This window comes from Chiloscyllium punctatum, chromosome 25 (assembly GCF_047496795.1).
Source record: "Chiloscyllium punctatum isolate Juve2018m chromosome 25, sChiPun1.3, whole genome shotgun sequence".
In the NCBI taxonomy this organism is placed as follows: Eukaryota; Metazoa; Chordata; class Chondrichthyes; order Orectolobiformes; family Hemiscylliidae; genus Chiloscyllium; species Chiloscyllium punctatum.
Window position 1 is genome coordinate 62,109,243 of NC_092763.1, and position 14,051 is coordinate 62,123,293.

General features: G+C 38.1%; 1 protein-coding gene across 2 annotated transcripts in view; it reads left to right on the forward strand.

Annotated features, from left to right (window-relative positions):
- LOC140495992 (nuclear protein AMMECR1-like) overlaps positions 1–14,051 on the forward strand; it is a 188,211-nt gene that overhangs the window by 158,709 nt on the left and 15,451 nt on the right. Inside the window, exons 4-7 of one of the 2 annotated variants that reach the window (XM_072595387.1) lie at positions 3,294–3,408; positions 6,086–6,176; positions 6,394–6,490; positions 6,633–10,328. In XM_072595387.1, coding sequence (XP_072451488.1) covers positions 3,294–3,408; positions 6,086–6,176; positions 6,394–6,490; positions 6,633–6,684 — 355 coding nt within the window. In that variant the 3' untranslated portion in view covers positions 6,685–10,328. Of the gene's footprint in view, positions 1–3,293; positions 3,409–6,085; positions 6,177–6,393; positions 6,491–6,632; positions 10,329–14,051 lie in introns of those variants that run through there. The other variant, XM_072595386.1, reaches the window with a different exon arrangement.

The following is a 14,051-nucleotide window of genomic DNA, read 5'->3' on the forward strand; positions in this document are numbered from 1 at the left end:
CCTCTCCAAAGCTTCCACATCTTTCCTAAAGTGAGGCGACCAGAACTGCACACAGTACTCCAAATGTGGCCTAACCAAAGTCCTGTACAGCTGCAACATCACTTCACGACTCTTGAATTCAATCCCTCTGCTAATGAACGATAATACTCCATAGGCCTTCTTACAAACTCTATCCACCTGAGTGGCAACCTTCAAAGATCTATGTACATAGACCCCAAGATCCCTCTGTTCCTCCACCTGACCAAGAACCCTACCATTAACTCTGTATTCCGCATTCTTATTTGTTCTTCCAAAATGGACAACCTCACACTTGGCAGGGTTGAACTCCATCTGCCACTCCTCAGCCCAGCTCTGCATCATATCTAAGTCCCTCTGCAGCCGACAACAGCCCTCCTCACTGTCCACAACTCCACCTATCTTTTGTATCATCTGCAAATTTACTGACCCACCCTTCGACTCCCTCATCTAAGTCATTAATAAAAATTACAAACAGCAGAGGACCCAGAACTGATCCCTGCAGAACTCCACTTGTAACTGGACTCCATGCTGAATATTTACCATCTACCACCACTCTCTGACTTCGATCGGTTAGCCAGTTTTCTATCCAATTGGCCAAATTTCCCTCTATCCCATGCCTCCTGACTTTCCGCATAAGCCTACCATGGGGACCTTATCAAATGCCTTGCACCATCCCCCTTTGTTCTATGTTTCAAAATATTGATATCCCTTCTCCTTTATTTCTGTATATTTCCTAAGCATCATCTATTCAAAATTATTTAGAATGTAGTTCTACCAGCATTTTGATCCACATCTCTGGTATTGCAGTAATGCCCTATTCCCACTTGTCTATCCAGACCAGCAGCTCACCAATCATACTTATCACTTTCCCTATGTTCACATTCTTGCACTTTAATCTTAATTTAGAACTTTTTATTTCCCCTACCTTTTGACTATTACCTAATGCCTGTACTGTTCCTTGTTCGAGTGTTATCTAGTGCCCCTTGTGACATTCCCAATCCTTTGTGCACTCTGTTTTTCCCATCTAATGTTGCATTTGATTCCCATTTCCTACATTAGTTCAAACCCTCCTCAATTGCACAAGCCATTTGTCCTACAAGGGCATTGACCTGGCAAGTATGGGCACTATGGTATTGCATCTGTCCTTCTGTATCATCTAGCCACACACACCTGTTTAACTGCCTTCTATTTCTGGACCCTCCAGTGTGTGACACATAATCTGGTCTTTAGCAAGTACAGCCGCTGTTTTTTTTCCCTCTTGGTCCTAAAATGTGTCTACGTGTTGCAAAAATAATTTTTCTAAGAAACCGATTACAGTTTATCAACTTATCCTCCAAGTTGCTTTTGCCAATTTGATTCATTGATCCTATGTGAAGTGTAAAATCTCATGAATATTGCAGTATCTTTCTTACAAGTCTTCATTATGACTTAATTTATGTTCTGTCCTACCGTATAGCTACCGTCAGTGACTTTCATTGCTTTCTCTTATCTCTAACCAAACTGCTGCTGCTTGTTAACCCTCTGAACCAAGGTCCGATCTCATTGTCATCTCAACCTTTATCAACAGCCAAAATTCAAACAGCTGTATTAATTGAAATAAGAGACCATTTTGTAAATTGTATCCCAGATGTGACTGTTCCAGAAACCGTGAGAAGTCAGCAATCCATTCTAACGATCTGTCCATTTAAAATAGAAAGATCTTTTCTGATATGCCTGTTTTAGTTGATGAAATCCCACACCTGACATCACAAGATGTCCATTTAATTCTTTATGTATTTATATACTGCATATTAGCGTGTAAGAAATTATTGAAACTCGTGATCTATATTTTTAATTCATGACAGTGCAATATAACATTGAATTACCTGGAATAGCAGTGCTTTAATTTATCAATGAAGTGCAATGTACTATGCAATAAATTATGAAAGTAAATAACCTGTATGTCCTGTTCAGGCTGCTTGGTGCAAGTCCTCTAACCTTCCCATGCACGTTTTAACTCTGTTTTTAAAATTACGTTCTAATTCATGAAAGTAACGGGAGAAATATACTCAAATTTTTTTAATATAAAATTTATGAACATAAAATGGTGTACATATTATTACTTGTGGCCAAATGTAGAATTTTGCAAACGCTGTGCTATTGGATCTCTTGGAAACTGTAGAACACGTGAAAGTTGTGAGCAACATGTTATCTTGATATTGTAACCCAGTCACTTACTCTGAAGGCTGAGTTTAATGCCTGTGCCTGATGGTTCTGGTATGCATTGTTTCTCAAAATTCCACATACACAATAAATTACAGATTCATGGATCAGATTTGGAGTAGCCATGCATTGGTTCCCTCATTGCTTCTGAGACTGATTGCAGCGTCTCCAGATGCACATGCAGTTAAACTAAATCCAGAAGTCTGAGATTCTGTCATCATCTATAGGGTGTACAAGGGAAATCTTTGCAGACTGAAATCAAATAGAGTTCACTGAACTTCTGAAAGAAAGTGTTCTTTTATAGTGTTAGCCTTACAATCACGAAATGCTATTTTGAAGAAAGAGGCCATTCAGTTGTCCAAAGAGCCAGACCCCCACCTTATTCCCATGACCTTGCATTTGCCATGGCTAATCCATGTAATCTGCACATCACTGAATGCCTTGTGGCAATTTAGTATAGCCAATCCACCTAACCTGCATATCTTTGGATTGCGGGAGGAAACCAGAACACCCAGAAGAAACTCGATCAGACACTGGGAGAACGTGCAAACTCCATAGACAGCCTTGTTGTAAGAACCATTGAAAAAGTTACATCTTGTTGGCTGAAATGCAACTGGATTCTTGATGGCATTCCAAGCATCATCATTATTGCTGAAAAACCTCTCTGGCCATGAAAAACCATTTCATTTTAATAGAATGTCAAATACCTACATCATGATAAATGCTGCTTCATTTTGAGTTTGCTTGATATTTCGGCTTCTACCCTACAGATATCCCAATCATTTATTTCCATTAAAACAGATGATAGTTGATGCATTTTACTTTGTCTGCTATCTGTGATTTACTTGAATGTGGTTAATGATATCCAGTAAGTAGGCAGCTAATGTTGCTTACCGCTGGAGATCCCTTGAGTTTATCTTATGATATATTGAAACTAATATCAGAAAAGGAACAGGTCAAGCAACACTCTTCTTGTCGTTTGGCAGCCAAATGTGAAATCCAGGTCAATGAATTCATGATTTTATAATGGTCTGGATTTCAGTTTCAACAAGGGCTTTTTCTATCTCCTGTAGTGCCCTTAAAGACAGCCGCTTTCCTCCAATGACGAGGGAAGAACTACCACGGCTTTTTTGCTCGGTGTCTCTTCTTACCAACTTCGAAGATGTTGGGGACTACCTAGATTGGGAGGTAAGTAATTTTTACTGTATCTAAATCCTAGAAACCCCTAATGCTTTAAATTTATACTAATGTACTTCAAAATAACTGAATTGCATTCTCCTGAGGTTGTGGCAGCAATTTTCAAACAGTAATTTGTTTTTCTTTTAAGTAGTTTAATGGAAATCTTGGAGATTTTTTCAATAATTTCAAGCCATTGTATCCCACCTAGGCAGGAGGATGGACTTTTACTTACTGGCATACCTGACTCCCCCCATAACCATACATGTAAATTATGCATTTACTCCTTCTTTGTTTTTGGCAAGTCCAGCTTTGCTGTGTATTCCAGAGTGCAGACGAGTTTGAACATCACTGCATCATTCTCAAACAGCCTCAGTGCTGTTGACACTTTGCATCATAGAACTTTTGAAAAATAAATTACACTACAGGTGGAAAATAGAAACAAGTAGGATCAGATAGCCTGTTGGATCATAACTGGACTAATTCTCGATAGCATTAATCTGACTTCCACCATATCTCATGACACCCTTAATTAAAAATCTGTTGTACTTGATCAATTGATCCAGCTTTCATGGCTGTTTATATGAATGTTCCAGATTTGCCACATATTTTTGAATGGAGAATATGCTACTTGATTTCGCTCTCAATTGACTTTGTTCTAATCTTGAAATTTTCAAATTCCGAGGTTATTGAAGGCATAATACAATAGCCAAATGTGCAATTGAAGCTTGCATTTCTAATGTGAATTCAACATTGTACAGTGTTTCAAAGGTGCATAAATACATTTAGAAAAATGGCAATGAAGAAATTATTAGGTGATTCGAACCAAAGAATCTGGAATGGAATGTTTACAAGAAAAATAAAGCTGGATGAACCTGCAGAGATGTGGATGAATTGTGATTAGAGCTTGTTCTAAAGTATTGCACAAGGCATATTTAGGGCAGGATGGAATCCAGTACATGAAAATTTGGGCACATTGCTTTTATAGGGAGTAGGCAGGGTGGAAGGTTAGGATCACAGAATTTTGAGTTGAAAAGTGAACTTGAAAAGGGTTTTAGTTGTGGAGTAATCGATGTAAATACCGAGCAGATAGTGGTGTGCGAGTGGGTCTGAGTGACATTTGATCGGTTCAAATCTCATCAGACTCATGTAGCATCAAGATTGCACACAGGGTGGGTCAGTGAAAATAAGCAGTATGAATAACAAAGGGAAAAACCAATTGCTTCAACCTTCCCATTTGTTAATTGTGTGAATTTGTTTTGTCCAATATTAATTTCACAACCTGTCAAGTGCAGAGGCTGTCAGAATATAGAATTGGAAGTAATGTGCAAAGAAGGGCCCAGGAGTAGGTCAACTGGCCCCTCAGCAAGATATTTGCTTATCTGACTGTGGCCTTTACTGTACATCTATGCCTATATCTGATAACCTTAATCCTTGTCTATGAGGCAGGAGTTAATCTAATTCTGCCTCTCAAAATATCCAAAATGCTGCCTGTACTGCTTTTGTGGGGTAAAGAGTTCTGGAGTCTTGCAACCCTCTGACTACATAACCATGTTTTTTTGGGAAAACCTATCTGGTTCAGGAATGTCCTTTTCAGGGATGTAAATCTGCCATCCTTGCTGGTCTGGTCTGAATATGACTCCAGAGCTCCAGCAATGTGCTTTATTGCTAACTGCCCTCTGGCCAATTGGGGATGGGCCATAAGTACTAGGCCAGCCAGTGACTCTCCGATCCCATGAATGATTTTTCTTCAGAGATCACTTAAAATGAGTAAATGGTTATCATACTTTTGGGGTTCAAATTAATTAAAACAATGAAAGAAATGTAGTTTACTGTCTAAACCCTATGTGGTTGAATTGCCTTTAATCCATTCTGGCATCAATGTTGTAACCCTTCTGATTCCCTATTATCATAAATGCTAGTTAAGTTATTCTGCATGTTTAGAAATGTATATACCAATGCCTGTTGTTTTGGCATTTGTCCAAGCAAACCCTGAAATTGCATTGATCCTTGCATTATCTTTTGATCATTTTACTGCTATACCCAGCAAATTCGTTTAGCATTAAATCTCCATCTATTTCGTTCAAACATCAGAAGCTAGTATTATTTTCCAGTTCAGTGAAGATTGTGGCTCTTTTTTGTAACTTCTTTTCAATTTAATATAGCAACAATGCTTTTTATTTCAATTTTACCAATGGCATTCTACTACACAATAGTGTCAACATTCACAAGGGGTATGGGGTTTTTTGGACAGGAATGGTGTGTTGGGATATGGGGAAAAAGCAAGAAATTGGCACTAGATAATGAAGTTCTATTAGATAATAGAGCTGGTCTATTCTGTGATTCGGTCTTCAAGATAGACACCAGTCGTTTATCTCCATGGCTATGCTTTAAACTCCAATTCAATTCCTCTGTTCTTTTTGTCACACCGTTTTGGTTACTTTTGTTCTCTAAATCTTTATTTAATTTCCTCCATTAGGATTTAACCTGACTTCATTTTTGAATTGCCTTTCGTTGAGTAGTATTGTATTGCTGATTGGTCCTGCATTGGAGATTTAATTTGTATTGAGAAAAATCATCTCTCAAAAAAATGGTTATCCTAGGGAAGGTCAAGTCTAAACAAAATATCGAAGCCTTGTAGCTTAATTTTTGCATATTTCATTCTAATGAAGCTGCCAATTTCTTCCAGGTGGGTGTACATGGCATTAGAATAGAATTCATCAATGAAAAAGGATCAAAACGAACCGCCACATACCTGCCGGAGGTTGCGAAGGAGCAAGGTCAATGTTGTGCTTTATGTACAGTATAACACGGACTTCCCTCTTGTCCAATTAAAGTAACTTTGTAGTGTCTGTTCTTCTGCATTTAACATTTACCGCATGACTCCAAATGTTTATTTGAAAAATAGTGACTGGCTTGCAACCTGTATCCTGTGCTTGAGTAATGAAGGTAAATTTTCTTCCATGGCTTAAGATCTCACTTTGTAATTTTCTACAGGTTGGGACCACATTCAAACCATAGATTCCTTGCTACGAAAGGGAGGTTACAAGCCTCCCATCACGAATGACTTCAGGAAGACAATTAAACTGACTAGGTAAATATACTGTCTCAAATTCATCAGCCCTTAAATTGAGAAAATTCAATCAAATTTAGTTTACTTAAAGCAGAACAATTTTAATGTGCTTTTAACCATATTTTCAAAAAGCTATTGAATTGTTTCACTCCTTTTACATTAGGCTTGCCTACTTGGAGCCCCATTTAAACAATTCCAATACTGGTAACATTTGAGGACCATTGCAGTGATTGTTGAACAGCAAGGACTCCTAGAAAATAAATAGTTTAAGATCTGCGTGAATCTACTTTTACAAATCTCTTACTCTAGAAGATTGCAAGAGTAAATATACTTTTGGTACTTGGTTAGTGATATTTATTCAAATATTCATGTCATGATGTACTAGAGTGAACTATCTAAAATTCTGTGTAGTTGAACTTTTAATGCTAATTAAAATGTGACCACCCCAAATATCTAAGCTTAAAAGTACAAAAATGTTTCTGAACAACATTATTTCTCTGACCTACATACTTTGACTCACTTAAAAAACATAAATTGTTGCTTCTGCTCCCATGAAATTGTCAGTAAGTTAGGTTGCTTATTTTTTGGCTTTTTTCTAATGCCTCCCCACAATAATTAATGGAGTTGTCATTAGATTAGATTAGATTACTTATTGTGGAAACTTTCTCATATTTTCGCAAATCCAAAACACTGTGGAGAAAGAATTCAAGAAAAGAAACTGATGGCTTTAAATTATTTTTAAAGCAATGCCTGCATTAAAATAATACGTTTTTGAGCTTTTGCAGTTAGGAAAAAAAACACTCTGTTCATGCTATACCTTTTGAAGCAAAACCTGAGTATTTAAATATAAACACATTAGGATTGCTTTAGTTCCTGAGAGAATATCTGATAAAGAAATAGTCTCATCGGTCAAAATAATATAGAAGCTCATTGTCACAGCAAAGCAGGCATGCTTTGTTTTCATTTTAAAGAAGTAACTTGCCTGAGCAGTTTCAGCAGGACCTTTTTAACCAGCAGAAGATGAGGGCTCTCAAGATGTATGCTGGGAAACTGCATCATTGGTGTTGACTTCCCTACTGGATGTCTGCAGAAGTGATTTTTGCTACATGGCATGAGTTCTGCCAGTATATTTTGGTGTGTGTGTGTGTGTGTGTGTGTGTGTGTGTGTGTGTGTGTGTGTGTGTGTGAGACGATAAGTTGTTTATGTCAAGTTCCTTTTGGTAGAAGAGAAAAATATCTCTAAACTCTCACTACAAAAAATTAACTAATGAAAAATTAATTTTTAACAATATCAATTTCTGATAAGTAGACTTTTGCTGATATTCAAAAGAAAGTAAGCTATCTTCCTGCAATTAGAAACATTAATGTCCTTTCTTTCTGACACTTGACATGAGTTGGACCTTGATTCCATACTGGCCCATCCTTGTCTGCATTTTCAACAGGAAAGTGTAATGACCAGAGGTAACACTCATGAAATGCAAGAACAAAAATATTGTAAAATGTCCAGATAAAGCCTGATGGTTAATAATTAGCAGGCTCCATTGAAGCAGAAATCAAGACTTCTTGTAGGTCAAATCAAATTGGACAGTTTGACTGGATTGATACCCAACATCTGTACACAACTTCAACCAGTTAAAGGTTGTTCATTTGAGATCTCTAGGGAAATTTAAAAAAAACCCTCAGACAAACTCAGTTGCTGTTTCAGGTCAGTTTTCAGAACTCGTTTATAAAAACAAAAACCCACATGATCTAGAAACAGTCTGACCAAACATACTGCTGCCTCACAGTGCCAGGGACCCAGGTTCAATTCCACCCTCTAACAACTGTGTGGAGTTTGTACACCTGCATGGGTTGCCTTTGGGTGTTCTAGTTTCCTCCCACAGTCCAAAAGTGAGCAGGCTTGGTGGATTGGCCATGCTAAATTACCCATAGTGTCCTGGAATGCCTAGGTTTGGTGGATTAGTCTTAGAGGATTGGTCTGGGTGGGATGCTTTTCAGTGGACTTGATGGGCCAACTGGTCTGCTTCCACACTGTAGGGATTCTATGATTCCAATAAGTAGTGTATAATTGAGTAAAAGAGAAGATTGAAGCAATATTCTTACTCGAGCTTTACAAGTGTTCTCATCTGCCATTCTTCTTTATATATGGCGTTTGGTGCAACTGATCAACTATACACAAGATTTTGCTTGAAATCCTTCTGTAGAATCTAGCAGTTCCTCTGTAAATCCTGAAAACTGCATTTCAGGGCATCCATCTAATATGTTGGATAAAATGCGGAAACATTTAAAGTGTTTGACTTATAGTCTGGGTTTTTTTTGGACATGTACATTTGTGAATACTTTTGTCACAATTGCCAAGACTTTAGTACAGCAGTTCTGGTTTGTTAGTTTGAGAAGTTGTCGTTGAAGATCCTGATTTAATATACTGTATCCATAACAAAATTACTGCACACCTCCTCATATAAGTTCTTGGCTCTTGTTAGAGTTCCCTTCACTTCATCTCGTAAAGCAATTTATGGGTGTTGGATATCAGCCTCCAAAACACCACCTTGTCATGAATCATTTCATATATAGCAATAAATATGCCGCCTCAATGCTTTTATTTTAGCTGCACAAGTTGCATCCAATTTCTGAAATCCCGTCTTTTGCTAACTGTTGTGATGAATGTTTTACAATTTCTCATCCAGTTTTACAATTCTCTGCTCAATTCAAAATGTGAATTTATCTTACCAAATGCTTATCTACATCTAATATAGATTTCACAATTTACTCCTTTTAAATTTGGAATTCCTATCCATTTTTATTTTAAAACTTTGGAAGCAGGAGAAAAGTAGAACCAATCTATATCATAGACTAACTGGAGCAAAACGTCTCAACCACTATCAAACAATGTGCCTCTCTTGCTATTGCAAAATGTATTGCTTGTGTAAAAGTCCATACTTGGTCATCTTGCATGGAGCTTACAAGATGGTGTTTTTTTTTCCTGACTGCAATCTTCCATTACAATCATTGCTATCCTTTAGTAAGTATGAACGTCTACCCACTGATGTTTCTGAACAACCATTCCTCACCTACAAATTCACCCAAGATCCTCAGACAGCACCTTTCAAACCCGTGACCACTTCCATCAAGAAGGCCAAGGCCAGCAAATACATGAGAAGACAGCCACCTTCAAGTTCTCCCCCAAGCCACTCACCACCCCAACTTGGAAATATCTTGCCATTCCTTCACTATCACTGGGTCTCAATCCTGAATTCCCTTCCTAATGGCATTATGGGAAAACCTAGAGTACAGGGACTGCAGTGATTCAAGAAGGCAGCTCACCACCACCACCACCTCAAGGGCAACTAGGGACAGGCAATAAACACTGGCCAGCCAGCAATGCCCATATTCTGCAAACGAATTTAAAAACCCACACTCCTTATGTTCCTACGTAGTGATCTACATAAGTTTGAACATCGCTTGCTGCTAAAACCATCATCCTGCCTTTTGTCACCTTCACCCTCAACCATTGCAATATTCTATTCATAAACTTGAACTGACCAAAATTGTTACATATAATCCTACTCTGTGCCTGGTTTCAACTTGCAATAAATCCTGTTATTGCTGTGAACGTTGCTTAGTTCTGTGCCTCACCGATGCAATCACTTTTAAATTCTCCTATTTAAATGCCTTCATTGCCCTAGCCCTGCCTATTTTTATTTAATCTCCTGCATTTTGCCCATCAACTACCTTCCAGTCAATGAACCCAGTGAAATAACTTAGTCTAAAAGCAAATGTTAGTATCAAAACTAGGGTTTGGGACTTGAAACTGTTCTAATTTTCTTTCAGTATATTTATTCAACTTGCTATGGCTTTTTTTTGGTCATTTGTGTTTGATGTTTCTGCCCTTGCCTATAAGTAATTTTTCAGGTAATTGCCATTAGTGCCGGGGTAATTGTTATCTACCTTGTATAAAGATAACATTGAGACTACAGACGTGTACTTGCAACTCCAGTACGGTCGCCTTCAAAATGCAAAATTAAAGTATATGTATTCTGAAACTTTTAATTGAGTTGAGGGTGTATAGTAACACTAGACTTTTTGATTGCTAAGATTAACCATTTGGAAAGCACATTGGAGTTTGATGTCTGCACCCTGCTCACATATCAAAGGGGCTTTGGCACCTTGTTGTTTTCCCTTTCTGATCAGTGTGCTGTGTTTCTACTTGACTGCCTGCCCATCGAACCTCATAGAAGATCTGTTGGTGTGTTTTAAACATTTTCAAGCATGTCAGCAAGCTTCACAGGGCATTCAATTGCATAGCTTGTCAAGAGGTATCATAGCAGCTTGGCTTGCCTCAATGAGGTTCAGGGCCACTGATCAGAGGAATATGAAATTGATTACATTTTTGCACCAGTTACACCTGAATAAGCCATGGAATAAAAGGGTACGTGGAAAAGTTGACAATCATGGAGGCTATCTGGCCAGTCCATACAACTCAGCACAACTATTAACTGACACCCCACGTGCCTTCAAAAACCCTGAAGCTAATATCAGTATCACTAATGCTGTATTCATCAGTGTTTTAGTTTTGATACTTTATCAAAGGGAATCAGTTTTGCTAACAAATTTGTGTTTATTACATGTACCTGGCTAATGAAAAAGTAGTTTTCATTTTAAATTCTTGTTGTTTCAACTAATAGAAAAGCAAAGACAACATTTATTACTTTTGTACTGTGTGTACAACTTTTGAGGTTGAAGAAAGAACAACTGGCATTTATCTAGTGTCTTTCAATAACTCAGAATTTCCAAAAGCGCTTTCGTCATTTAAATATTTTTGGAATGTAGTCACTGTTACAATGTCAATGTGATGGCTAAAGCATTGGAATCTTTATTTTTCTAACAGTAATTAAAACATAAATCTGTCTTTAAAGGACTAATTTTAATAAATGTTGTTTTATAGCAATACTGCATTTACTGTTGGAAGATGGATGGGTATACGAATAGGAAGGGTTTAGAGGGATATGGGCCATGTGCTGGCAAATGGGACTAGATTAGGTTAGGATATCCAGGCGGCATGGACAAGTTGGACCGAAGGGTCTGTCTTTGTGCTGTATATCTCTGACTCTGAGTTGCCAAATTTGATGTCAGCAAGTTTTTTTTTAAAAACTGTTTTTCTCCAATTATACTTGTACACTCTAAGCAGCTTTGACCCTAGCACTGATGAAATTGGGAACTTATTGGTGATTCATTGGAATAGATATCCATTTAGATCCCTGCTGGGCTCCACATGAAACAGTGTCCAGTCCACCAACTTCCCACCCACCCTGGACATAGCCCTGCAACAAGACTTCCCTCTTGAAAATCCATTCTTGACTTTCATATTTTAATCACATTGTTAATGACGTTTTGATTAATCTTCAGGATGTCACTTAATACTTTCAACTTCCTGCCCTATGCATTTTTCAGTTGCCTCTATTGCAGATTGCATTATATTAATTATTTTCCGATCTTTGGGTAAGGTGTTATTTTTGATTCACTAAAGATACTATATAATTTGATTTTTGGCAACTGCCACTTTATCCGTAATGTTTTCCTTTTAACTTCAGTCCAGTTCTGATTGCTTTGTCTGAGGTTTTCAGTACTTTTTACTAACTCCAGTCTCTTTCCATCAACCTTATAAATTTTAAGATCTGTACGAAAATAACTAAATATATTTTCCAGTGATAGAGCTCGCTTGATACCAAGTTTGGCCACACAGTTTTCTTATTGCAAATATATATTTTTAGAAATTTTAGTCTCTTATTCCCTTACTGAGTTGGTTTCCTATTTTATCTGACCTGAATAATCTCCTGTCTTACTTTGTATTGCACCAACATGCTATTTGTAGATTTAATTGTTAGTAATTTATTTTTCCTCACCAGTCATATATTGATTCTTTGTTCACATTGCCCTTTGTTCTTTGCTAATGATATGTTGGTTTTATACTGTAGTATAAAGGTAAAGTTGTCACCAGTACTACTGGACCATAGGGTGGTTCACTTATTGCAGAGAGATAATTGGTGGAGAATTACTAATACCTCAGGCAAGGGGAGTGGTTGAGAAGGTAACCCTAACTGGTGTGGGGAAATTGAATCCATGCTGTTGGCATCATTCTATCACAAGCCAGTTGAGCTTTCTGACCCTGCTACTCTTGGATATATCATTGCTTTTAAAAAAAGGTCACCTACACCTAGTCAATTTAACAGTCCAGTCTGGTTTTCTAAAGCTTATTAACTTCCCCTTCCTTAATTTCTACCTTTTTGTAATTGCTTCCAGTATACCTTTTCTTGATGTGGAGGAGCTGGTGTTGGTCTGGGGTAGACTAAGTTAAACATCTCACAACACCAGGTTGTAGTCCAACGGGTTATTTTGGAAGCACGAGCTTTCCGAGGGCTGCTCCTTCATCAGGTAGCTGTGGAGCAGGACCATAGGACTCAGAATTTATCGTGAAAGATTAGTGTCAGGCAACTGAAATGATACTTGAACAAACTTAGATTGTTGTTAAGTCTTTCATCTTTTAGAATGGGTTGCCAATTTTGATTCATTAACATGTAAATCCTAGAACAACTATTAAGTCACATTCTTGAGGTAGTTTAAGGTTTTATAATAAAAAGTGACATCTCAGCTCAGACAGTGCATTAAAGGTGCAAAGTTAGAGTATGTCTGTATCCCAATCTTGAGTCTGGTTCTATTTCCAAAGTAGAATTTGCAAAATATTACATGTGTTGACTGTCTGCAAATTGTGCATTTTTGAGCAAAATAGAATGTATCTGCAAATACAAATTCACCATGCATGAGGAAGTGTCCATGAGGGTGCACATGAGTGCATTTGTGTGCGCAAGCTTGGTAAAATGTGTGTGTGTGATGGAGTATCAGCTGGAGTGAGAGTGTGGGGTGGTGTGTATGTGTATGAGAAGAGGGTCTGCGTGCATGTGAGTGTGCATATTGGGGTTGCCTGTAGTGTGCCATGGACCTAAGATCCCAGTTGAGGCCATCCTCATGGACACCGAGCTTGGATATCAGCTTCTGCTTGGTCACTTTGCATTGCTGCCTCTCCTGAAGTCTGCCTTGGAGGACGGTCACTTGAACATCCAAGGTTGATTGTCCCTGACCACTGAATGTTCCCAACTGGGAGGATTGTCTGGTGACTGTTGCACGGTGTCCATTCTTCCATTGTCGTAGTGTCTGCACCATCTCACCAATGCACCATGCCTTGGGGCATCCTTGCCTGCTGATATGAGTCAGACATTAGCTGAATCACATGAGTACTTGCCATGTACATTGTGGGTGGTGTCCCTGTTGATATTCTGACATGTTTCACAGTGGTTGCCATGATAGGGTTGTACGGTGTTGTGGTCGATGTTACTCTGAAGGCTCCTCCTTTATCTGCTGGGTTCATGGCAATATTGTGATTGATTTTTGCGAGCATGGATGGCGTTGTGTTGGTTGATGTTTTCCTCTACTTTGTAGGTATGGCTGAAGAATCTGGCATTTACAATTTACTGACTGTTTGTTTGAGCATACATGTCAAGCCCATCACTCTCACACTTTACCAAGC